Raw genomic sequence first — 27011 nt, 5'->3', positions numbered from 1 at the left:
CTTTCTCACACCAGCTTGCCTGGCAAAAGTGAATCAGCGACAGTATCACCCTAAACTTGGGGAAGTGATTATCATTCTTTCTCTCCATCACCGTACTTCCTCTGGGCTGAAGATTATACTAAAAATCTGTTAGCTGTTTAACACTGTGGCAATGGACTTTCAGAGGTTTCATAAAGGGCAGTGAGCTAGGTCTCTTTTTCCTAGACATTACTTCCTTGACTTGCAACATCAAAGAAGAGATATTTTCTCTACATATAGATTTCTTCCCCCTCATTTCCCACATCTTTATAAATATACCTCCCCTTATGTCTGGCATGTACCTGTATTAGATACCAAAGACTCGTGATCGGAAGGCATGTTCATATGATACATCAGCTGTATCAGAAGGAGCAGATCCAAAAAGTTACAAGTGGGAACACACAGGGGAAGTGATGGCAAATCAAAGGATGCTCCAAGATACATTTTGGAAGATACAGAGAAAATATATCCTCTATTAAAAAGAAGAATGCATCTCAGAGAAAGCTAAAAGGTAGTTTTGCTAGCAGAAAAAAAGAGACAGAAGAAGAGAGAACAAGAATGATAATAATGAATTGCTCTGAGAGGATTAGGTTCCACTAGGGACACTGAGGAATCCAATGAACTAAAGAAAGGATAAGACACTGTCTAAATTGATCTATACAACCAATTGTAGTACAATTCATAAAATAATTATGTCAGTCTCTTCCATATTTAAAATGAACATAAAAAACTCAGAAATGCAGTAAGTTGTTAAGCACTAAACACCAGCACATACTCTGTCACACCACTTTCATTGTTACAGTAATCTAGGAAGCACCTGACATTTATCTTCTTCAGTTTTAACACCAGAATTCAAGAAACGCAATTAGGAAAACGACAGTACTCATAACAGAAAAGGTCAGCAGTGTTCAAGCTAAACCTGATAACATGCCTAATGTGTTGCCACACAACAGAATGCCTTCCTCGTAATGAATAACTTTACAGATTGCCATGAAATTGTTGCAAGATAATCAGATCAACAGGGGGCATACCACTACATGAAAGAAATATAGGAGATTGCAAAATAGTCTTTGATGAGGGTATACTGCAAAGTCAGCACTGATGGAAAATCTACTACTGCCAAACACTATGTTTTCAAAAATTATCATATAAATAAATTGAGTACAAAACACAAACGATAGAAATTTCTGTTATTTGGTAAGCAAGGAAGACATTACTTTATCCAAGGCCTAAAAAAAGTTGCTTTCATGTAAAAAGTAGGGGGAAATAGTACCGTGGTAAAGTATAGCGGAGCTTTCACCTCTTTATTCACTTAGGTTAAAATTCAAACATTTTCTAGGAATTAATATGTATATATCTGTGATAAAACAAACTTTATACTTTGAGACTGCTAGATTTGCTCTGTAAAGCCGTACTAAAGTTAAATACTAACATTTTATTATAGTTTCTCCTATAACTGAGTTATATCAAACTATTTTGGGATTAATATAAAAGCCGACTGGTTTTTAACATGACACATACTGTTGCCTAATTAAACAATGAAAATAAATAAATTGTAATTTAATGGGAGCCTTGTGATTTATCAGTTTCATTGGAAGATGGATTGTGAATTTAGTACAGAACATATTTTTGAGGATTGATTACAAAAATAAGTCAGATGCTGATGATGATAAGCAGTAGCAAGCCGTAACTTGTGCATTTTGCCTTGTATTTCCAGTTTTCCCTTCATATGTATTTCTGTAACCACCTTAGCTATACATTATGTGTGAAGCAAGTTTTTAACATAACAGTACCCAACATACTGCAAAATATTTTTACAGATGCTTACATTAATGAATACATTTTGTTTAAACTTTACAAAGAGAGGCATCTGGTAGATGGAAATAAAAACACACACTATAACTAGAGGATAATGTCAATAGAAGTGCAATTATGCTTTTAGCTTTTTTGCTGATATTCTTGCATTAATGATCCTAAGCAACCAATTTTCCTCAAACACTACAAATGTCTAACATGCACCAAAGAGCTAAAGAGAATGCACTTACCATGTACTATCAGAACATATTCTGTGCTGTTTCGGCCAATTGGGTTTTTTGCTTCACATCGATATGTGCCATTGTCTGTTTTGTTTAGGAAACTGATGCTGAGGACTCTGCCGTTGACAACCATTCGCTCTGGATCTGGTAGTTCTCCACCATCCTTTGTCCACAATACTGGTTCTGGCCTGTTGGGTCCGAGGTGAGACTTTTATTCAGATATGTGAAGTGTGTATACACAATGCATATTAGAAACAGTGACTAATGGGCAATACCCTGCCACTAAAGAATACCTAATTATAATTTGAGTTACTGGATATAGTGAGAACTTATTACAACCTACCCACCAGATGGAAACTACTAACCAAAGGGAAGGAACAGGCAGGAAAGGAAGAGGAACAAAAAGGGAAACAGAACAGTATTGGAAAATTCCCCCAATAAATAAAAAAATAACAATTTTTTTAAAAGCACTTGTGAGGTTTCAGGGCACACAGTTCAGCAAGACATTTGGCAAGCAACATTTCTGTGTCATGAGCAGTGTGGTCCTGTGCAGCTGACAGGCATCAGAAGTCCTGTGAGCAGGCTGAGGTAGATATAAGTGGTTTGCAAATGGATTCTTAAATTATTTAGACTATTCACATTCACTAGTGTACTTGAATGTACTGAGTGTTTTTTCTGAAGCAGGCATATCAGTCATAAAGTAGCACATCTTACATACAATCTAAATTGGTTTCTGTTGCTGTACTTTGACAAAGCCCACTCCTTTCTTCACCCATCCTGCACCCTTCCATTGCATAATTGCTTGTTACAAACATTATCACAAGCAATGTAAGATTTGAATTAAAATCCTGCATTTCCCTTCAGTGAAATCTCTTTGTAACTCTTGTAACTGGTCACCCCAAATCAGACCAGAGGCAAAGCACTGATAACCACCAGCCAAGTTAAGGACACAGTAGAGAAGGGAATCGATCATATTTATAGATTCCCCTAGATCTTCCACTGACATTAGATACTTAACTCTTTCCCAAAAACTTCCAAGAAGCTCTGCAGCCCAAGAGATTTGCCTAACAGACAGCAGTAAGTATTGATTGTTTGTAAGCTGTCCTTACCTGTATGTGACAAAATCCACTCTCAAATTTACATGAAGAAAATAAAAAAATATTGGTCCATTATTAGGAATAGAAAGCTGGCTTACTGAATCCCATTTCGGCCTAGATAAATAAAGCATCTCAACTCCTTAGACACTAGTCATTAAAGCAATATATTCACAGCCTGAAGACTCATATTTATTTATTTCTACCTGGTAGCTTTGTACTTTTTAACCCAAGTGCCAGTTCCTTTCTTTAGGGTCCACTACTTCAGCAGCTTCAGTCAACTGCAGTTCTAGACTTGCAACTTATATGGTAGCAGAATCTAACACAATATTTTCCTTATAAAAGTATTCAATTTTATGACTAAATAATAAAATGTAAAATTCTTTCATAAAGTCAGCAAATGTCTTGTTAGCTGCTAATATTACTGAAGAAATACTTAATTTGCTTAATTTAATTATTAAATATGAGTGTTAAGAATTAAATCTAAACACCAAAGCAGAGATGTTTTCTTAAAATGTGGCCTTACACACAGAAGAATAGTTCTAATGTCTCCAGCTACATAAGTATATTTTAAATAATACAACATATAAACAAAGTGAAGGTTTCTGAAGGGAACTTGCCGCTGTGCATCTTATTTTCTATTTTCTTTATTTTCTATTTGGTAGGAACACTCAACATTTTATTTCTCTTGAAAAGGAATGGTCTCACCAGTGCTAAGTACAGAGGGACAAACAGTTCCCTAGTCAGGGAATATCACAACACTCATGGAATTTTAAACCAAAGATTAAGAAATTATTGGTGTAAAGGGCCTTACCTATCTGTAAATTTGTCATATGTGCTTCTTAATGTGCTTTCAAGCATTGAGTCTAAATGCACATGCACACAAGATACACGCCTCCTTTCTGCTTAACACTAGCAAGGAATCTAGATGTCCACAATGTTGCAGAAGAACTGTCCCACATTATTACAGTGTGATTAGCTTTGATTCACTAAGGTGGATGTGTTCAATTTTTCAAGAAAACTCCTCATTGTTCCCCATGTACTGTGAATCTGCAATCCCAAGAGTGGAAATTCTGGAATTTTTCTGCTATAATGTAAGACATCACCTTCGTAAGTGGCCTGTTAAAGCAACCACTGCGTAGCTGAAATATAAGAAACTTAGAATTAAATTGAACTTAGATGGCATGTCCTAGGGTAAAACCCATAGGATAACAAATAACTAGGAAAAGGATCCTTAGATCCAAATTATTCAGAGAGCTTTGTTACATCTTAATATACCAATTGCAGTCCTACACAGAGTAGTTAGAGCAGCAGATGTACATACTCTGGCAGCGGTGGGGAAGCTGTTAATTAACAGAGCCAGCCCCTTTGGCTCAGCAGCAGCAGCAGAGCCATCCCTGGGCAGCCAGCCCATGGTCAGCACGTCACGGTGGCTGGGCACAGCCCTCACTCCATCTCGCCACTCTCCAGGAGGATGGTGCCTAAAGCAGAAATGCTGTCACAGCCACGAAATTAAATCTTGCCTTTGCTGCTGGGAAGCTTTGAGACACTCTGGTCTAAACAATTCATTAGTCAGGCAGAAGTGAGTTAAGAAGATGAGACGTGCTCAAGCACCCAGGCCAGTGTGCTGCTACTGACAGCAACAACTAGAGTGGCTGCCTAGGGAAAGCAAGGGAGTGTGGTGACTGCCTGTAGCCCATTCCCTCTAAGCTCCTCTGGCATCAGCAGTCACCCCATCAGGGGTGCTGGATGGTGCATCTCTTGCTCTCTTTAGTATCTATGCAGTATTTAGACTGTTGCCCACGAATTTCTCTAACTTCTTTCTGAATCTGCTTATGCTGTCTGTCAACCCAGCCTTCTGTGGCAATAAATTAAAAAAAAAATTCCCTACCTGCTGTGCAAAAGTATATCTACTTCTATCTGTCTTATACTGATCTCTAAGCAGCTGCAATGACTATGGCAGAATATGGTAACAGTTCTTCACATTACAACCTTGTTATGAGTTACGATAGACCTTATTTAGTATGCATTCCTTGTTCTCCCTCTATCCTTCTATATTTATTTTAATTTGATAATGTTGATTATGGACATAAAAAAGAAATCACAAGAAAACAAGGCAGACTGTAAATTAGGAGCATATTGGCCGTTCCCTGATAAGTGCTTTAGCACCTTAACTGTTAGAAGCCCAAATGCAACTGAAACATCGCTGGGGGATCTCCCCTTCCCTATCACAGAGCATGCTGAAATGAAAGTTTTCCACAGGTAATCCTACTGAAATATGCTTGTGGCTGTATATTCAGAGGTTAAGTCTTCACTCAACATTCTGGCTCAGTTAAGGGATATTTAGGTTGGAAGGTCTAAAACATCAGGCAAACACATATATTCCTAATATATTCAGATATATTCATCTCTATATCCCTATACATTCTATCTCCCTATACATTCATCTCTGCCAAATACATCTCTATTAAAGAATTTCAGTTTTCCTTCACTCACTAAAGCACTGTCATGATGAGAATTGGAACAAACAGGGTAGCTCTATGTCTTAAGTTTGTGATTACTTCAAGTTGAATCACACATACAAATTTATCCCTCACTTTCTCTGACTTTATTGAAGAAAATATTTTAAAGACAGCTCAAATGTGACAGGCCGTGCTAGTTGTTTGGCTAGCATGTATGGCTTTTACTAATTTGGCTTTGCATGTAGATTCCCACAGGGCACAATCAGAATTGCAATACTCTCAAAGAAGCCAGAGATACTAACTATGAGCATACTAAAAATACCTTAATTGTGATCAACAACTACTTTGTCTGCCATCTAAAATGAATTTGAAATCTACAGTTTATATGAAAAACTCCAAAGCAAGCTTAGATTTTGATGTAATTTATGTTTAAGATGATGATCATGAAGATGATCAGCAGACTGGAGTACCTCTCCTACAAAGACAGACTGAGAGAATTGGCTTAAACAACTTGGACAAGAGAAGATTTGGAGAGATCTCATTGAAGCCTTCCAGTACATGAAGGGAGCTTACAGATGGGAAGGAGAGCAAAATTTTACATGCTCTGATAGTGATAGGACAAAGGAAAATGGCTTTAAACTAACAGAAGGGAGATCTGGGTTAGATCTTAGGAAGAAATTCTTCACTCAGAGGGCAGTGAGGCCCTGGCACAGGCTGCCAAGAGAAGCTGTGGATACCTATAAACCTACCTTCTAATGATATCTTTATATATAAAAATTATATTTAACTTAGTCTTCATTTAGGAATGATACATCGATTTTATGCATCACCACTTCTTTCTGGACACAGGGAACTTAATCAACACAATCCTTTTTTTTTTTTTTTAACAGAACAAAACAAAACACAGAAAGGTCAAAATATTCTTCACTGAGACCTTGATCTCAAACTTAGATAACTTGCTGGCCTGTAATACTACCAGAGATAACCTTTTGATATCTTTAAGATATGAAAAGCATCAAACAAAAAAAGAAACAAACACAAACAAAACAAAAAATGCCAGCTGTTCACATACTTGATCTCACTGAACATATTAATATCCATCTGGGTATTTATGCATTCTGTCAAGACTTTGTAGCCAACATGGATAAAAATAGGAAAGACAGAAGGATTTGCAGAACACTAATGAGACAAGTAAATTCATTGTTTTGAGTACGGCTCTCTTGAACACCATCTTTTAATTCTCCAAGTAGGGGTATGTTTCTTTTATCTGCAGTTCCTAAAAAACAAGTGCTAGTGAAAATGTTTAAATGAATAATGGAAAAGGCATCACTACTTTCACCAGTGCATTTTTGTCAAAATGCTAGTGTAATGTTCCTAGTCACCTAAGGAAATTGTTGCTTCATTAATTTGACCGTATGGAGTCAGTCTCAATTGAGAATCTGGATTTTTAGATTTATCAGTTAATCATCCAGTTGAAAGTTTAAATCTTGAGGGAACTTTTTGTTTGTATAAAGCCTCACTCTTGATGAGTCATATTAGGATGAGCTGGTTTGGGAGCATTTCATCTATCAGAAACATCAATATCCACTATCTAGCCTTTCATAAGAGGCTTGGATAAATGGTTTTTATTTTATCAGATAGAAACTTTTTACGATTTTGTAGTTTTGCAGAGCTTGACTAATCCTCAGAGAGCATTTTTCTCCTCAAAAGAATTAGTAAAAAATGTCCTAAGTATCTTTTAAAAAGTTCTCTTTTTATTAGGAAGGTAACTTTAAAATATGAATTAGCTTTTACATTGGTCTATACCTTTCCCTTTTGAGCATCTCAGAAAACCTAGCTTAGCTTAAAAACATTTATGATGCCCTATATCAGTTATACCAGTGTTTTTAAAATGACTAAGAATTAAATTACCAATATATGTAAAAAATGAAGTGTCAACAAAGCAGATATTTCTACTTTTTATTATAAAGATTTGTGAGGAGTTTACAGCTATAAAGACAACAGGAACAACAAGAAATGTTGAAGATGCCTGCAGTATATTATGCTTTTGAAAAAGCTGCTTAAATTTAAAGAGGGTAGGAATCTCAAGAGGTGTTAGTATTCATAGTTTACAGTTTAAAAAAAAAAAAAAAGAAACACATAGTAGAAAAGAGAAAAAAAAAATAAACAAAACCACCCTTCATCTCTTATCTTCTGTTCTGGTTATAAATAAAGCCTTTCTTTTACCCACTGCAAATGTATAGAGATAACAGAACTTACCACCTATAAGTTTCCTTAAATAAAACAGTCCTCTCACTTTCAGACTGGATCTTCGGGTTACAGTTGCTAACCACATTGATAGGATGGGCTAAATTTACAGCTGAAAATGCTTATCCTAAACAAGCCTATGGCAGTAACTGGTTACAGAGATCCAGGAAGAATCTTTTCAAAGCATAGGTGTTTTTTCCTGTTACTGAGACAGGAAGCATAGATTGCTCCAAGGGAAATGATATTTTTTAAATATTTTTCAATACCTATTTTTTAACCTTTCCTCGCAACTATTTTTAAGGTTCAATTCAGGACAGTAAATACATACCTTCAGCTGTAAGAATCTGAATGTTCTCCTTCTGCAACAATTATCTTTTTGGATATGTCTCCTAGTCATCAGGCTGATTCTCTTTTATCCTTTAGTATCCTCATACTCCAGGACTGCCTTTTACCTAAGATCTTCTGCCCTCGGCACAGCTGTGCTGTGTTGCTGCCTTGCATCTGAGTAGCTCTTTCTCAACTGATGACCAAGCCATTATTACACTAACTTCTTTGAAAATATTTACCTGTAGTTTCTCTTTTATGAATTCTCTGTGCCTCCTACCCCACCACTCCTTTATTTTAGTCTTTCTAAAAAAGGCAAGACAATATCAAACAAATACTCCGAAAAGTGCATAAAACATATAGTTCCAGTATTATTTCAAATCTTATCATATAGGTATAAAAACCCGCTACAAATAACATTTGGGGGATTGGATTTCTCACAGTCATGAGACAGATCAACAAGAGAAATTATGTGAAATCAGGAGATGCCTTATCAGTGAATTGCAACATAGAAATATCCCTCGTATTCTCTTACTGTAAGCTGCAGGGAGGCGAGAGATGTACAAAAAGATTGCCTCAAAAACAGCCTCTATGAGGAAGATGACATAGGAATATAGTCCAGAATTTCATTTTAAAGAACTCAATAGCCATTGCTACATGAAGACAAATGTAGAGGAGTCCCTTAAGCTTGTTCCTGAGATACCATCCTCCATAAAGTAAGTTACATTTTAAATCTATACGGAAGGAGAGGGCGTCAAATTGGTGTGCTCTCTACTATGAATGATCCACTGTCCTTCCATGATTCATACTGAAGTAAAAAAACAATTCAGAGAAGTATAATTCATAATCAGTAGCCACAAGGTATGTGCTGGCGAAGCAACATTTGTCAGGATTAGCGTGGTAATGTTAGCTTGTTCAGCTTTGGAGAAAATGCAAAATCAAAGAGCTCACAAATGTGTAATATGGCCAAAGGGGCAATGTTAGAAAAAGTTTCATCATGATACTGTGCTATATATCAAAACTGAGGTCAAATAAGCAAATTTTCTCAATAGTGGAATACACAGGAACTCAGTACCAAGGTAGCTGATAATACAAGTATTGATTTCTTACGCCCCCAGTACTACAGCATGCAAACAGGCAACTCGGAATAAATGCATTGAAACATTAAATCAAATTGTGCACAGTTAGTTGCTAGCTCCATTCCTTGCTTCAAGTACTTCTAACTGTACTCACAGGCAAACACTTAACTAAAAATGAACCTTCTTAAAAATGGTTCTTGTTACAAAGATCTCTAAGAAAATACTGTCATTATTCAGGTTATATGTTTTGTTTTGCCCATTTCAACAGTGCTTTTCCTAATGCCAGTAATTTCTTCTAAGGCTTTTATCTGCTCTCCTCTTCTTTATTCAACAGAATGAATCTACTTTTTGTCTTAGACATATTAAACTCACTTTGCAGTGAAATTATCACTGCATGACATAAAAATAGCATGCTAACCTCCTACAAACATCACCAGTCTTTAAAGAATGCAGACAAAATGTGCTGCCTCTTTTTTTTTTAGAATCCTGAATGGGATCTCAATGAAAAGCTTTGTGTGCTTGTAATAAACTGGGGAAAAATTATTTTAAGCAAGGCTGTCCTCTTGTTTTAGGAAGAGAAAGACTATTGATCTTGTATTTTTTAACTTATTATTTCATTCTTTACCACTTTCCTTTTCTATTAGAAGCTACACAGTATGAGGTTAGGCTTGATTGTCAGATGAGCAAGAGAAGCCAGTTGCAGCTGCAGATCTCCTATTTCCCTCACAGCCCACTCTTTCTTAAGCCAACATTTAGCACAAGTACCTGCGGATACAATACTGATCTATCTTTTCATTGTGATGGATATCTAAATCACATTTTAGTAACATAATGATTTCAAAGACTCTCAGAAAGTCATCTTGGCTAATTGAAATTAATAACTTCAAATCCATATATCAGTTTACTTGCTAAAATGTACCCTTTAAAGGGAAAGGCTTATCTTTTTTTTTTTCTCCCCCTGTTAACATAAGAAACCCATTATCTTTAGTTTATATAAGAAATAGAAACCTTTCTGCAAAGTCCATAGTCTTTATAAATCTCATGGCTCTCCTGTAGAGCGAACAAACTCAAAATGTATGTTTTATGAAGCCTAATTACACACAAATAGAAATTAACTATAAATTCTTGAACTATTGACAAAAGGTCTTAGCTGCATGCCAGGGTATAAAGATAGATCAGGTTTGACAGACAGCTGCTATTGCTTAAGTTTTAGACTTTGTGATGCTTATTTAAATTATTCATCCTGTGTTTTCTCATAATCAGGTGACTTTTTAAAATTTCTATTACCTGAAATTTTTCAATGATGATCATGTCTGCAAAAAGTTTTTCTTTGAATATGCCATACTGAGAAATATTTCCATAAGATATTGTACCACACTATTACTTATTTCCTGATTCTAGAACTTCCACGACACACAAGCACCAGTTCAGACTACACCAGTAAACTATGTACAATAATTAAGTTCTTAGACATCAAACGTAATGTGAAAGCTGAAGTGGATGGAGCTCTTTATGATTGATATGAATAGCATTATTTTATTCATCAATCAGTAAACAACTCTGTTTATGTTTGAACCAAAAACTAACCCAGTACTACCATAATGACTCAACAGTTCCAAAACGAATTAACACTGAGTATGACAATACAAAAATCTGAGAAAAGGGAATGTTTTCACTCACCTCACCTTCTGTTACTGCTTATCAACAAACCACACACACACAAAACTTGTTTCCTGGTAAAGTCTTTAACACAGAGAATTATATTTAAACTTACTTTGAGGATTAACATCATAAAGAACAATAGTTCTCCAGTTTCTGTGATTGTTGCCTACTTCAGCTAATGTTTTTTGTAGTAACACAAAATCTTATTATCCTACCTCACATATTTACAGCAAGTTCTAGAGAAGGCAAATCTTTAAAATATTCCAAATATCTAATCTTCTCAATCTAGTGTAGGTTCAGACTTCTGTGTTTCAGGATAAGATGCAGAAAAATATTTTTAACTTTCATGGAAGTGTAAAGTGTAGTTTAGCTTTTTGTAGCTGTTTTAAGTACGTTTAATTACTTACTGATTGCCAGTCTTATTTTGGTACAAAGAAATCTCTGAATCATTTCAGACTTGATTTTGAAGTTTGTGCATTAAAGGAAGAAATAAATCCAAATAATATTCATATAACATACTTTAATTTTCCCACCTGTATGAATATAATACTAAAAGAAAAATATTTCTATGTTTATTCTTTTGAGTAACTATGCTCTCCTGTTTGAGTCTCATCATTAAGCCTCATAAATCTTTCATCTCTGCATTGTTTTAAAATGTATTTTGTGATACTGAATATTCCCTCAAGTATACCTGCAGTAGTTTTCCAAGCCTGATGCTTTCTCTACAGCTGTATCTTTTTTTTTTTATTATCCAAAATGCTTTTCAAGTTTTGCTTTGCTTTTAAATCTTAAGGCACTTCAGATGCTTTGCAAGGTTTCCTACAGTCCTGAATTGTTTACTGGTGCTATTGTGAATGATATCCAACCAACTTGATAATGCCTTTAATGGAAGAACTTCTTCATCAGATTAAGTACTAGATCTTGTTGCTAATTTTCTTCAAGGAAATCAAAGCTGTGGTGGTTTAACTCAGGTAGACAGCTCAGCACCTCACGGTTAGCTGCTCACCTGCTATCCCTTGCAACACTCTTTCAGTGGGATGGGGAAAAAGAGAAAAGAAGTAAAAGCAAGAAAATATATGGATTAATGTTTTTTTGTTTTGTTTTGTTTTGTTTTGTTTTGTTTTGTTTTGTTTTTGTTTTTGTTTTTCCTAGTAACTGAAGAAGTATGAGAGGGTTAAAAACAAACGAAAAAAAAAAAAAAAAAAGCAAACCACCAAGCAGTGTCACTACCTCTCATGGCCAGATTGATACCCAACTGCTTCCCTAAATCCTCTATTTCCCTTTTTATTTATTGCTGAGAATGATATTATGTGGCATGATGTTATCTCTTTGGTTGGCTTGAGTCATCTGCATGGCTGTGTTCTGTGTCCTATCCCAAGTTCTCACACATCCCCTAATTTCTCACTGGGGGAGAGTGACAAAGAGAGGCACTGCACATCCTATGTTCAGGCACAGCTAACACAAAAATGTACCCCTGTATTACCACATTCCTTTGGTCCCAGATCTAAACCCTAGAGGCTGCTTTGGTGAGAATTAGCTCCATCCCAGCCAGACCTAGTACAACATCTCACTGCCATCGCTATAAGGTTTTCTTGCCTTTCCTTTTTCTCTTTGATATTTACAATCAACCACAATTTCCTAAGCTTATTAGGCACTGCCAGTGTTTTCATGTGACTGTATTTACAGCTGGAGCTCTTAAATTCAAAACTGTACTCCTTATGGATGTTCAGGCTGGTTTCATAGAAACAGTTGCACTACTTCAGATTTGTGTATGAGGCATGTACCTTACATGTACATCATGCTTAGCTGACTACAACAGCTTTTGCTCACACACTGCTCAGATATTGTCAGTAAGTTCTTGGAGCAAAAAGGTTTTGCACTGGAGCCTTACGCTCAATTTTGTACAAATACAAGCATTCAAAGTGAGAAAAGAACTAAAAATGCTTGTACTTAAATTCACCACCTTCCCAACACATCTGAAGATTAAAAACATTGCATGCTTTCTAAGGGGCTGATCTTCTCCAGCTTTTTACTTTGGCATTCACCTCCGCTAATTTTCCAGTCAGAATGTTGGAGCTATCCTATGAGCACCGTAGATGTGTTAATGCTTTTTCATAGAGGAGAACAGTAAGTTCCTCCAGCAACCTGGGCCATACACTGCCCATTACATCACCTTGCCTTTTGCTTCTCCACTTTTTTCATCTCTCTCCCATATTTGTCAAATACTTCATCTACTTGTAAACTTTGGGTGTCTCATTCCATCCCCACTCCACTTTTTTGCTTCCTCCAAATCTGAACCGACTTCCCAAAAAACAGGCTATACATTTCTACTAATTTATACTTTCCTAAGTCTTGAAACTATTCTATACCCTGTTGGTAACCACTCCCATTAAAGGCAATTTTTTTTTCTAAATGACTTTATTTCTACCTCTAAGCAGATAAGTAAACGCAAAAGAGAGAAGGGAGAAGACAGCTGCCAAATTTTCAAACTTTCAGCAACGAAATATCAGTTGGGGGCAAACAGGCCTGAAGAATAGAGGCATAGTGATGTAGTCCATAAATAAAAAGATAAATCTTTTTCAAATGCACCATGAGAAGGTCAGGGAATAAGCACTGACTTCATTTTTATTTTTTCAGTTCTATTCTGAAAGAGATGTGGATATTTTAATGCATTTTTAGTACTTCAAATCAAAATAAACAGTATTTTAGACTACATTTTTAGTAGTCAATTCTAAACCACAGTGTTTTATACAGACATTAAAGTCTTATGCTTAAAACATCTCAAGTTCAGAGAAAGAACTATACTCTTTACAGCTTACAAACAGTTTTCATTAAAAGTACATTTTAAAACCTTCTGCCTATAGAAAACAATGTCTCTGGAATATATGGTTATACTGTTCATTTTGTGTTGTCAGTTTTATAAATAATTTATATTTACTTTAAATTTTAACCAGCCCTCTCCAGAATTCTAATATCTCTTTCAAAAAGTTTCCTTAGGCTAAAATGGTGAAGAGAGGTGTAAATCAGTACAACATCGGGAAAGAAAAGAAAATACATTAAAAGTCTCATGTTATAAATCCTGCCTTACTTTCTGGGGAATGGAGACCTTGCGGAAGTGGGTAGGGACTACTGCCACTGTCAGCTCACTGGCACTAGCTCAAGGACAAATACCAGGAAATACTTTGCAGGGAATATCTGTGGGTTGGCTCGGACTCGAACAGAGATCTGATAAGGTGCTTTCCAATTTTTATAAGGTAGCAAAGGTGCTGCTTTTGTATCAAAAGTAAAGGCCTGCTATGGACAGGTTGCACAAGAACAAGCTGTTCAGATGCTAGCACAATATATTATAGCAGCTCTCGCAAGCAACGGATAAGATATCCCTAACAACATATCAATAATTAGGGTCCAGTGACAGCCTTGTTTCCAAGAGACTGTGTGAATGAAAAGGGAGAAACTGTTTCCATCAGGTGCATCTCCCTTACTGCTGCAGGCAGCTGGGGGAAGGCAGCCTCATAAAACTGCAGCCTGGTAGCTTCATACAGTGAGAAAGCAAGGTCCACTGAATGGTAACATTACTCCAACTGAGGAACGGGTACATGATGAAGTAGAGAAAAAGCTTCTTTCAAATAACAGAGCTAGAACTACTCTGTTTCAGTGCAGAGCACATCTGTAATGTAGCCCCTTCCCCAGTTGTGCCTGGGATTGGTGCCGTTTATTGATGTGTGAATTAGAAAGTCAAATCCCTTTCCTTTCAGATTTATTATCTAAGATCTACACTCAGATAAGAGGGGGAAAAAAAAAGAGGAGAAACTATACAGAGATAAGTGAATATAAAGAATAATTCTCACACCTTGTTTAAATGTTTTATTGCTGTTCTGAGAGGCTTTTTCTTTTCCATCAGAGTATAGCTGAGATGATAAATGGCACATAAGAATTTCATTCACATGAAAAAGCATTGATTAAACACAGAAGTCTTAATGACCTGATTTTGCTATAATTCTAGTTCTATAGGTTTCTAATTATGCTTTCAAACTGCTAAATCTTTGTGCTTTTTATACTGCTGTTTACACCTTGTTGATTCCTTCTTAACCTTTAAGAGCTATTGAAAAATTAGTAGATTATTCTTCTTCATCAGCTATAAGTAAAGCATAATGATGAGAACAAAGGATGATAGAAACTGCAGTGGATTAAATGGACAATAACAAAAAAAATATTTCAAAGACATGTAAATGTCAGTAGTATTAAGATAATATGGTGCTCAAGTGGATGCATCAGAATGGCAGCTGAAAATTACTAGGATTAACCAAGAACTATGCTCTTAATGATAATGAAATGCTACTGGGGATAGGAAAGCAGCAGCACAGCATAACGGCAGGATGTGCACACCTTAGTTACTATGCGTTTCATAGAACACAGGAAAATAACACCCTCTTATCTGGTATGTCTTCAGATCATTTTCTAACATTGTGTTTTTCATAAAAGTTTCTAAGTATACTGCATACAAGAAACAAGAGCTGCGGAAAATGCCAACTATTCAGAACTAACAAAGAGATTCACCGTAACTAATTTTAAATGCTTTTTACATTTTCGTACTGTATAGCAAAATAAGAGTACATTTCGTAAAATCAGCTTGGCTTACAGACAAAGAATAGGATAGCTCAACCTGAAGTGCCAGATTTTATGCTGTTTGATAGGTAACGTTGTAGACTGCAAGGAAGAAACGGGAGGTAGCTTCTTTTATGCCACATTTTCAAGTTCCTTTTTCCTTTTTCTTTAATCAGCGTTACATCTGTTAGTGATATTTCTACAGCCAGTTGATGCCAGAAGAATATATAAAAATATTGATGAGCAAAGATTATTATGAGCTTTTTTTTTCCTTTGATGATTCAGGATTTTAGACTGCTTTGATATTTCAGGCTGAGATACTTAGAGCTATTCAAATGCCTAACTTGCAATGTTTTCAGTAAGAGCTGTGTACCTATACTTGTAAGAAACGATGTCTCTGCAAGACAAGTAAGCTGAGAAACCTCATCTAAGAAACACCACCTGCATTTTTGGGCTAGGGTCAAATACTTGCTGGCACAAGAATCAAAGGGAAAATGAAGAGCGGCTGATTCACTTCCACCTTTTTCATTATGTAAATAGATGAAAATCTGATGCAGAGTTCCTTGCTCAACCAAATACAACTTGTTTAAAATCTTGTGGCTATTGATGTGAGACAGAGTCAAGGAGAAGCCTCATTAAACTAAAATTCCTTCATGCATTTGAAATGCAGCAACAACACATAGAGAGCTGATAAAAGTACTAGCGTTGCAACTTGAATGACAAGCAAGTACTATGAAAAGTCTTCAGTACCAACCCTTGTTAACCAAGCTATGCAATTCTTGACTTTCAGTGCATGTCAAAACATTGCTCACCATGAAGTTTGGGAGATGTAGCAGAAGATTCCCTTTTCACCAAGTAACAGACCTTTAATAATGTCTTAGCTTCAGTTGGATGGAATTGTTTCCTTCAGAGTGTCTGGTATGATGCTACGTTTTAGTTCTAGGAGAAAAACAGTGTGGATAACACACTGACATTTATAGTTGCTGCTAAGAAGCGTTGTAAAGAACCAAGGCCATTCTCAGCGAAGGGCCCAGGGCACTGGAAGGGAACAGAATAAGGACAGCTAATTTAAACTGGCCAAACGGATATTCATACCATATGACATCATGTGGAAGGAGAGTTTTGAAAGGAGTGTGGGAGTTCATCTCTCTTCCACTGCTCAGGGGACTAGCTGGGCATCAGTTTGTGTAGTGGTGAGCAATTTCTTGTGCATTACTTGCAGTATATATTCATACATATGTATATATATAGTCGTAACTATTACAATTTTCCTTTTCTTTATCCTACTAAACATTTTTATCTCAACCCAGGAGTTCTAGCTTAGTTTTTACTGATTCTCTCCCCCATCCCACTGAGAAAGGGGGGAATGAGTGAACCACTGGCACTCAGCCACCTGCTGACTTAATCCACAAGAAATAACTAGAATACCTATGATGTTTCTATGATCTTTTTTTGAAACTGGATTATTTTAAACAAAACAAAACAAAAACAAATGTTGGTTGGTATAACAGTTACAGTAACACCAAAAGGAAGGATTATACATGGTAAGATTTTTGTACTGAGTTATATTTTTTTCACGAGTATCAAAAAACTCTAGAAGAAAGCTTATATTGAAATACGCTGAATTGCAGGGAGGCCCTTCAGAGGGATCTAGATAAGCTGGATCGCTGGGCTGAGGTGAATGGGATGAGGTTCAACAAGGCCAAGTGTTGGGTCCTGCACTTTGGCCACAATAACCCCATGCAGCACTACAGGCTTGGGGATGAGTGGTTGGATGACTGTGAAGACGAAAGGGACCTCGTGGTGTTGGTTGATGCTCGGCTGAACATGAGCCGACAGTGTGACCAGGTGGCCAAGAAGGCCAACGGCATCCTGGCCTGCATTAGAAATAGTGTGGCCAGCAGGAGCAGGCAGGTAATCATCCCCCTGTACTCAGCACTGTGAGGCCGCACCTCAATTATTGTGTTCAGTTTTGGGCCCCTCACTACAAGAAAGACATTGAGGCCCTGGAGCGTGTCCAGAGAAGGGCAACGAAACTGGTGAGGGGTCTGGAGCACAAGTCTTATGAGGAGCGGCTGAGGGAGATGGGTTTGGTTAGTCTGGAGAAGAGGAGGCTCAGGGGAGACCTCACTGCATTCTACAACTTCCTGAAGGGAGGCTGTGATGAGGAAGGGTTTGGCCTCTTCTCCCAAGCAGCAAATAGGACCTGAGGAAATGGCCACAAGTTGTACCAGAGGAGGTTCAGGTTGGACATAAGGAAGAACTTTTTCTCTCAGAGAGTGGTCAGGCACTGGAATGGGCTGCCCAGAGAGGTGGTGGAGTCGCTGTCCCTGGCAGTGTTCAAGACGCGTCTGGACAAGGAGCTGCAAGATATGGTTTAGTGCTCACGGTAGCAATGGTAGTGGGAGGATGGTTGGACTAGGTGATCTTGCAGGTCATTTCCAACCTTGCGATTCTATGATTCTCTGATAAATAACGAAATACTTCAAGAGAATATAATGAAATATTAATACTAATACAATAATACATTAGGAACTTATGATTATTTATATTTTAGAGCTGAGTTCTATACTGTGGTCTGCATCATTTTCTTTCATGTCTAAAAATGACTTAGTAAACTGCAATACAATAAAAAAAATGCTATTTACTTACAGTAGTTTGTTTTTCTTTTCCCAAATGTATCATTATCTCCAAACAGAAGGAAGTGCTCACACAAACTTCTCTCACACTAAAAATTATCCATTAGCACCTCCACGGTGATAGTTTTAGCACTGTAAAGAAAATATCCTCAAGCACACAGTGGGATCCAGCTCTCTTAGCATCTAGTCCTAGCTACCCACAGCAAACACAAAGCTTAACAGCACAGAAACAGCTGTACTGACTAAAAGTTCAGGCAGTCCAGTGCCTTTTCTCAAGCACCAGGGGCAAGCAGTTGTCTAGGGAGCAAACCAAGCACAGATGCAGCCTCTGCCAACAAACTTCCAACATATTGCTATCTCAGGCACTTCTGACACCAAACACAGAGTAAACTATGATGATTTTCCCTTCCATGAATTTATCCACTTTACTGTTGAATTACCATATTTTACCACCTCTTGTACCCAGTGACTACAAATTCTGGAATTCTACCTGACATTTTGTGAAGAATGACTACCATGCTTTGTTATAAAACTGGTTGTTACTAGCTTAATTCAGCCCTTAATGTTTCTATTTGAAGAGAGAATGAACCAACAATCCCTTTCAACTATTTCTATATAACTTACAATTTTGTAAACCTCTGTAATATTTTCTCTGTTGAGTGACCATCACCTTGCACATTTTATGTGCACATTCATAGAAATCCAGAATGTTGGGAATGGATTTCCCTTACAAAAAATTTGTGGTTTTTTTTCTTTCTTTTCTTTCTTTATTTTTTTTTCTTTTTTCTTTTTTCTTTTTTCTTTTTTTCTCCAGGTTATCTACCAATTCTAGCTCTTCTTAAAGATCTTACTATTATCAAGTTCAGATGTCAGTTCTACAGACTTGCACATTCTAGGACCTCTCCTGAATCCATTTTGTTCTACGTTAGCACAGTGGTTTTAAACATGAAGCTTCTTGTCATTGCTGGTAATTCATCTATTTCATCCTCAAGTCCTTTGAATGCCCAAGTGAAACCATCTGGTCCTGCTGGTTTCTTATTTCTGTTCACTTTGTCCATTTCTTCCACATTCTCCTATACAGCGCATTTAAGAACTTTCCAATGAGCACCTCAGAATAAAAGGGAGATAGTCTGTAATATACTCATTTTTTTCACAGTAAACATTGATACAATGAATTCGAGTTCCTCTTGTATCTTGATTCTTCGCTGACCGTACAAATGAACACTTTCTCTCCTTGATACATTTCAAGGAAAATTAGCTAATACTTTTAATTACCTTTGCTAGGTGCTCCTCACAATTTTTCTTTCTTTCTTTTTTTTTTTTCCTTTTTTTCTTTTTCTTTTTTTCCTTCTGTTGAGATTTCCACCAGCCAAACCCAGTAGACTCACCACTGTTTCTTAGCTAGATCATTCCCTGACTGGGCTGTTCATGTGTAGATCTCTGGAGTCATTGCTCAGCCTCTCAGCTACCTATAGAAGACTCTTTCATGAGGGACAAACCATGCACGCAGCTACAGTACTGTATTAGCAGTTATCTCCTACCTATGGTTCTGCATCCTTCCTTCTTGCATGCCACTTTTGCTCTCCTGTGAAAGACTATGTATTCCAGACTTGATCTTTCTTCAAATCTTTTAATATACATTTTGGAAACAGTTTACAGTGGTACTTTAAATACCATGCATCATATCTGGAGATTTTGGTTTTCACTAGCCAAACTAAGTCTGAAAAATATCAGAGATTTTCCTTGCAAGGGAAAGACAGAGTAAAAGTAAAAAAGAAAAGAAAGATATTTTAAATTTCCACTATTAATGAAAGGTGCTAATATTCTCTTACCAGTTTCTTTCCAGCCATGTCTGTTTCAACCATAATCTCATTTACCCTGTCATCTCAATTTGTTCTGGGACTATGTTCATACACCAAAGAGTTGTACATTTTGACAACTAAAAAAGTTATTTGGATACTTTTCCATCCTTCGTTTTCCAGCCTTCAGCAGATGCACTAATTGGCTGGGCTTATGCCAGAAAAGTTCTGTGTGGGAAGATACATGCACTTTCTCTATCCATACAAATACAATTCCAAACTGGATATGAATTTCTGAATGAAGGGATACTAAAAACAAAGATGAAAAAGATACAGATTAAAAGAAATTCCTTATTTTGAATTGCCCTTTTCATGTTCTTGATGTGACCACTTCCATTCCTGTGGAAGGATGGTGTTTTACTTGACTAGCTTACAGCACACACTCTGTCTCAGGGAGCTGTGCTGCTCTAAATATGAGGGGAGAATGCATGATTTGATGTTCTCCATGATGCTGCGTGTTTCAGATCACATTTACTATAGAGAGAATAAGCTCTGTTTCTGCAGTTATGTAAGAGAGCAAAATACTCTGAGTATGATTTGCACCAAGGGAAATTAACTAACATTTTTTCTTGTGTTCTGTGTCTGATGGTTGTTCACTTGTAACTGTAGCTAATCTCTTATTTACTGAAATTATCACAGCATCTCCCAAAATATTTTCTCTCATTTTAACTTCCAGTCTAGCACTGAATTACAATTACACGTGCTGTATTTCAACTTTACTGTCTTCTATGGACCTCCTTTATTTTAGGATGTGTTCATATTGTACACAACTCCATCAGCTGCTCTTTGCTAGGCATTCAACTAAAAGAGAAAAGAAAAAATATTTCAAAAGGCATTTGCATGCAAAATGGATTTAATGAGCACTAAAAATGCTGCATTTTGTTGTTTTCCACAATATACTATCTGCAACACTTTTTTGTATAAACACTGCAGAAACAGGAAATTTAAAAAAAAAAGAGAAAAAGAAATGATTGAATTGAGCCTATTATATAATGTGATTATTTTACAGAACACTAAAGGGGAAGTTCTTTTGCACTGCAAGAGGTTTTATTTTAAAGTGTAATTTTTAGTCAGGCACTAATTCTCCCACCTGTGTCTTTTTATGTCACACTTTTTATTACACCAATAGAACGTCCCATTTTTGAAGTGAAGATTCTCAGACTGTCAGGATGTTTAACACAAAGTGAAATTTAATCTACTATGTTTACATGCTGTAACTCAGCAAGAACATTACCTACTTCTTATTATGCTATCTACTACATCACAACATATTACATGGTGGAATATTGGTGTATAAGGTTCTAAGCTGAATGTTTACATAATCCTTCAAAATAATTGGCTTTTTGTTGCAAAGACAAACTACCTATCTGGAAAGCTTCAATATGCAGATTTTTCTTTATAGTTTATATCATAACCTTCATCAGATTTTAGAATATTTTATGGAAAATGAATAGTCAGTAAACACAGCATATAAAAGATGCTTACTAAACCAAGGCAGGAGATAACATTATAATGAACTCCTTTATAAAGACAACTATTTAAAATTGGCCAACTATCCAGAGAAAGCAATTACATCAGTTAGAGTAAAATCCTGGCCAATGTTGTCAATTTTGGCTTTAACAGATATTTGGACTGGCATCAGTGACCATTAACTGGAATTATTTAAAAAATAGACTGGGCATTGAACTTGGATACTGAAAAAAATCACCATTAATAACAGTTATGCATATAATGATTTACAAAACCGACCTACGTCACATGTTAAGTCATTAGTCTAATGTTGAAAATAATATGTATTTTCTCCACACATTTCCCACTTAAAAAGCTCTGAAATGTATTGATTAATTTTGATAAATTTTTCTTTAATATATCCACTGCTGCCTGTGCGGATGGAGAAAATTTATGGTTCACTCATCCGTAATGTTTCAGTGCAGTTTTTAAAAGAATCTTACAAGTTTGGTTCATAAGATATTTCTGTGTGGTTGACAATGACCATGGGATACAGAATGACTAACATTAACTGACACATGTTATATGGCATCAGATCAAATTAAAAGTAGGCTGTTTATGAGTTAATAATCACCTACTAAAATATAATCAGTTCCTCTTACAGAAATACCATTTCACACTTTTCCAAGCAATGACGAAAAAAGAATGTATGAAGAGCCTAAATACAAAGATGTAATACAAAGTGCTGTTAGAACAAGGTAAAGAAAATTTTCAAGAAACAAGAACAATGCACGAAAGACAGAGAAGTGATAAAGAAATTTGTAGGAGACAGACTTTATCTAGTTGCTGAATAAGCTAAGTCAGAAGAAGATAACTTGAACAGAAAGGAGAGATGAATTTCAGCAGAAAATCCTTAAGTTGAAAGACAAGAATAGTAGAGCATGTGCCATCTTGAGAATTGTTCCACAATTTAAGGAACAAAGGGCTGAGAACTGTGAGCAGGCGTTCTTACCTTTATCCAAGCATACAACAGATGATATTTTGTCTCACGTAAAAGTGTATATTTAAAAATATATTTACAGAATTTCACTCAAAACTGTGTATGTGTCACTGAAAACTTATCTGTAAAATTCCAGCATTTGGAAGGCATAATCTTGAGAAAAAAAAAGTATACCTCAGTTGCTGAGAGGTATTGGAGATCCATGCTAGTTATGGGATCAAAGTAAAGGAGGCTAGGTAGAGTTCCTCTTTGTTAAAAACTTACTGATTATGACAAAATTCTAAACCATCCACTTTTCTGCCTAGGGCACAGGCTGCCAAATCTGAACATAAAACAGTGGAAGTCCAGTATTCCAACTTTACTTTTTATCTTGACCTACTTTATTTTATTTGTAATGGCCCTTTCCAAAGAAACATGGAAACAGAACTTCAAAATTTGAGATTATGTACAAATGTCTTAAATTTAAGGGAGAAATACTTCAATATCATATCCATATTTTATTAGAATAATATTTCATTTTGGATATGGACAAATTCATCCAATTTTCCAAATCATTAATACAGACTAAGCATGCAGCTTACGCTGTAGATTCATTTTGCAAGGCGATTTATAAATACAGAAACATGCATGCTTTTCCAGATTCATTGCAGTTAGGTCATACAAGAACAGTTGCTACCAGCATTCCTTTCTAGGCTGCTAGGTATTCATAACCCAGGTAGTACTCTGCAATAAATAAAACTTATGCAGAAAATGAGATAATTTCTTTCAGTACCTCCATCTCATCTTCTCAAGCAGCTGTGGAAAGTCTATCTTGTCAAAGTAGGGAAGAAAGAATTGTGCACAGGTGAAAATCTGGCCATTATATTACTGAATTAGAATCTAACCCTGTTATGAAAATGTACTTGCAAATCAATATTGTTAAACTATTTACACCAAAATATTAACACCTGAATGGCAAAAGTTTTCTGCTATTTTCTGCATGTCTGATTTCAGACTCTTGGGCATAGATTTGTACACGTGCTCAGAACATAGTGTTACAATTCTAACCAATGATGAGCTACCTTCTATATTACATCAAATACTCTTGGGAAAATGGAGACTGTGTTCGGCACTAGACATAAAAAATATGTAATCTTTTTCATTGGTTTTGGTCATAGGATTTTTTCTGCTTCAGTTCCCAGCTGTAAATTGGAGGCAATTGAATGTACACAGGTCTGATAAAAATAAACATTTAATTATTTGCTAAGTTCTCAGATACTGTGGGGAAGAAACAAATGAACACCTATGAAGAAGACATTTTAATTCTGCAATCCGAGGACATGTATCAAATAAAACCTGAATCATACAGATAATTCATAACTACTACTCTATTGCAGAAGTCAGGAATTCTCTTCAAAGGCTCATATACTTATAACATAGTATGCTATAATATGCTTATAACATTGAAAGTTTCAGGAAACAAATTATGATGACATTTCTTATACTATAATGAAAGTCAGGAAATTTAAATGTTTCACTTCAAGCAGTTTCAAAAATTTCTTCCTTAGATTTAAAGGTGTTTCTGTTTTGTGTTAGTTTGAACTAAGGTAACTATTCTGAGGAAGGAAGACATTTTCTACTCTTCCTTGAGAACACAACAAATGATCTATGAAGTACATGTTTTGGTAAGTTTCCAACTAGCAAACACTGAAAACTCTGAAAGAATGACTACATCTGTAAGCAAAGGGAGACCAGTAGATGTATCTTGATGTTAGTAAGTTTTTGGTTATGGTCTGCAACAGTATCCTTGTAGCTTGGCAGGACCAATACAGGTTAACTATATGCATGCACTACTTGACAGGTGAAAAGCCTTTTGGACTATTGGGCTGTAGGGTGGCTGGTTACAAGTAGTCTTCTTCAGGAGTTTTTCCTAGGTATTATGTTTAACTGTCTAATATTGGAGATCTGGCTAAGGAGTTGGAAAGTGCTCCCATGAAGGTTGTCACTGACACCAAACAGGGATTGTATTCAGTATGCTTGAGGGGAGGGGTCAGCATTTAAAAGGACCTCTGCAGGCTACAGGAACAATCCAACAGCTTCCTACAGACAGGAAGGGAAATTCAGCAAGGACAGATGCAGATTCTAGAGCCTGAGATCAAAAACCCATGAGAGGTCATAGGCTATGAGTCCGCATGTATCCAAGCTCTCCTGGTTTTGGCTGATCAATTTTCTTAATTATATTCACTGTTTTCTCTTCACCTACATCTCTACCAGATCATTCTCAAATGAAACAGCCATTCCCTGGGGTCACTGACAGAATGGTGTTGTGTATTTCTACTCTAAGTAGGTCTTTGCAAAAGACTTTACAAAATGTTTGTCTCACTCACTGGAATCTTTTTTAAATGGATGTTAGAAAAGACAGAACTTTCATTTCCTTTTCTGTGATGATATCATACATATCATTTACACAAGCTTTAGAGTGTTTCAAATTCAATTATTTGGTGTGTCCTCATTATTAAAAGTGATGAATTTTTCTGATATTACAAAGATTATTTGACTGCATTTTAGATTACAGGGTATATGAAATATTGGTGCTTATTCCTGATTGTGACTTTCTCTGTAATTTTTTCATGACCTTACACATAATATTATTCTAATGATGGATGCAAATGTGAGTCTTTCCCTGAAATACAAATCTTATTTATTTCAGTAAGGCCAAATATTCTCTTCACATTAATCAGCCAATATATAACGATTCTCTTGATGTGCATGGAATGGAAAGACCTATCCCTTCTGCACACAGGAGACAGACAACTGCCTCTTTGTTTGCCATAACCCAATTATTCTATTATACTTAGAAATCCTTTCTAAAATGGCACTAGGAAAACAAAACAAAACAGAAACAAAACAAAACAAAACAAAACAGAACAACAACAACAACAAAAAAACCCTCATACTTTTTTCATGCATGCTTTGGAGAAAGCAATGACTAAGAATACTAATATTGAACCTTTCTACCACTATAGGGCACTTTTGAGTTCACCTCTGGAGCAGTGTGAAGTCAGTAGGCCATACTGTTCAGATGTAATGTTGTGTAGAAGCTACAACTTGTGACAAGAAAAAAAACACTGCCTTTTAAAACCTTTTTAAGCACAGACAACAGTGTGAATGATCATTGCATTCTTCAATTTTTATTTTTTTGCAGCAATTTTTATTTCAAGGTTTTCAAAATATTGTGAGACAATAGGACTACAGAAAATCCTAAACATTGCATATGAGTTCATCAGGATATTTGTGATTTCTAAAGCTTAATTAAATATTCTTCTTTGGAAAATAAACATAAACTAGATAAAACTGTATTATGCTTAAAAAAGAAATAAATTAAAAAGGGATGCTGACATTTTATAGATATATATATATAGATATTTATAGATGTATCAAGCAAGATATTTTACCAAAATATTATAACTCGACAACTTTTTGGGGATTCATTAAAATTTTGAGCTAGGTAAGATAGCTATAAGGACTGAGAAGATAAATGATTAACTTTCATTTGCTCTGAAACTATACAGTAGTACCTCTCTTACAGAGAGAAATGCTGTTGAATAGTAGTGTCAACTATAAGGTGACATCTGCAGTTTTGACCTAAGTTACACAGAGAAATGTCTGTAATAGCCAAAAATGTTATTATTATTAAAATTGTCAATCATCTGATCAAACCAATAACTAAGTCTTGCATTTCTACAGTGAGTGTAGTTTATAAAGTCTGCTTAAAAACAATCTGTGGTGAACTGATGAGTGTGTTTATTTTTTCTTTACACCATCAGAAAATTTTAATTGAGAGTGTCAACTCTTTATATGTATATATACATATAATATTCTAAACACTAGACTTCCACTGCTGCCCATAACTGATGCCACAAGTAGTATATTAGCTAGACCAGAACATCATCAAATCTAGAGGTCTGCAACCACACTTGCAACTTAAACTTTTCAGAAAACACTCAAGTTTTGATACTGGATCCTGCAAGCAATGAACTTAGCCAGAGTTGCAAGCAGACATAAGAGATATCTTTCCAGAAGCACTGTGTGAGGAAGTCTCACTATCTCACCATTCCCATTCTGACACTGTGAGCAGTAATTTCATCTACACCATGTGGGACTGGTGTAATGAAACATGTCACATCAGAAGCCCCAGGGGCACACTCAAGAAGTGATGGAACTTGCAGGAACCCCCTCAGCACCTCTGAGGTATCTGACCTCTGCTTGAAACTGCTTCATCCACAACACATATTCCAGAGGGAACTGTCGCAGAACACATAACAATCTGTGTGACACTTTAGTAACCCCTCTCACAGTCTGCCTCTGCAAAACTACTGCAGAACAGGCAAGAAAATAGCCCACTCTTTTTATAAACTCTACTATAATATCATAAACATGTAATAATTACATAATACATATAACAGTAATGCAATGTTTACCCAGAATTTTGTTTCCAAAATAATTCTTCTAATATTAATAAGCACTGGACCCTAGTCAGAAGCAAGGTTGACTTCAT

The 27011-nt window shown here is 36.0% G+C and overlaps 1 protein-coding gene across 2 annotated transcripts in view; it reads right to left on the bottom strand.

Annotated features, from left to right (window-relative positions):
• CADM2 (cell adhesion molecule 2) overlaps positions 1–27011 on the bottom strand; it is a 612364-nt gene that overhangs the window by 60664 nt on the left and 524689 nt on the right. For both annotated transcript variants that reach the window (XM_042867465.1, XM_042867466.1), the window contains exon 7: positions 2064–2242. In XM_042867465.1, coding sequence (XP_042723399.1) covers positions 2064–2242 — 179 coding nt within the window. The remainder of the gene's footprint in view (positions 1–2063; positions 2243–27011) is intronic.

This window comes from Lagopus leucura, unplaced genomic scaffold (assembly GCF_019238085.1).
Source record: "Lagopus leucura isolate 7727_CA_CO unplaced genomic scaffold, USGS_WTPT01 Super-Scaffold_100001, whole genome shotgun sequence".
Taxonomy (NCBI): domain Eukaryota; kingdom Metazoa; phylum Chordata; class Aves; order Galliformes; family Phasianidae; genus Lagopus; species Lagopus leucura.
Note: the sequence above shows the minus strand (reverse complement) of the source record. Positions and strands in the feature narration are given on the sequence as shown.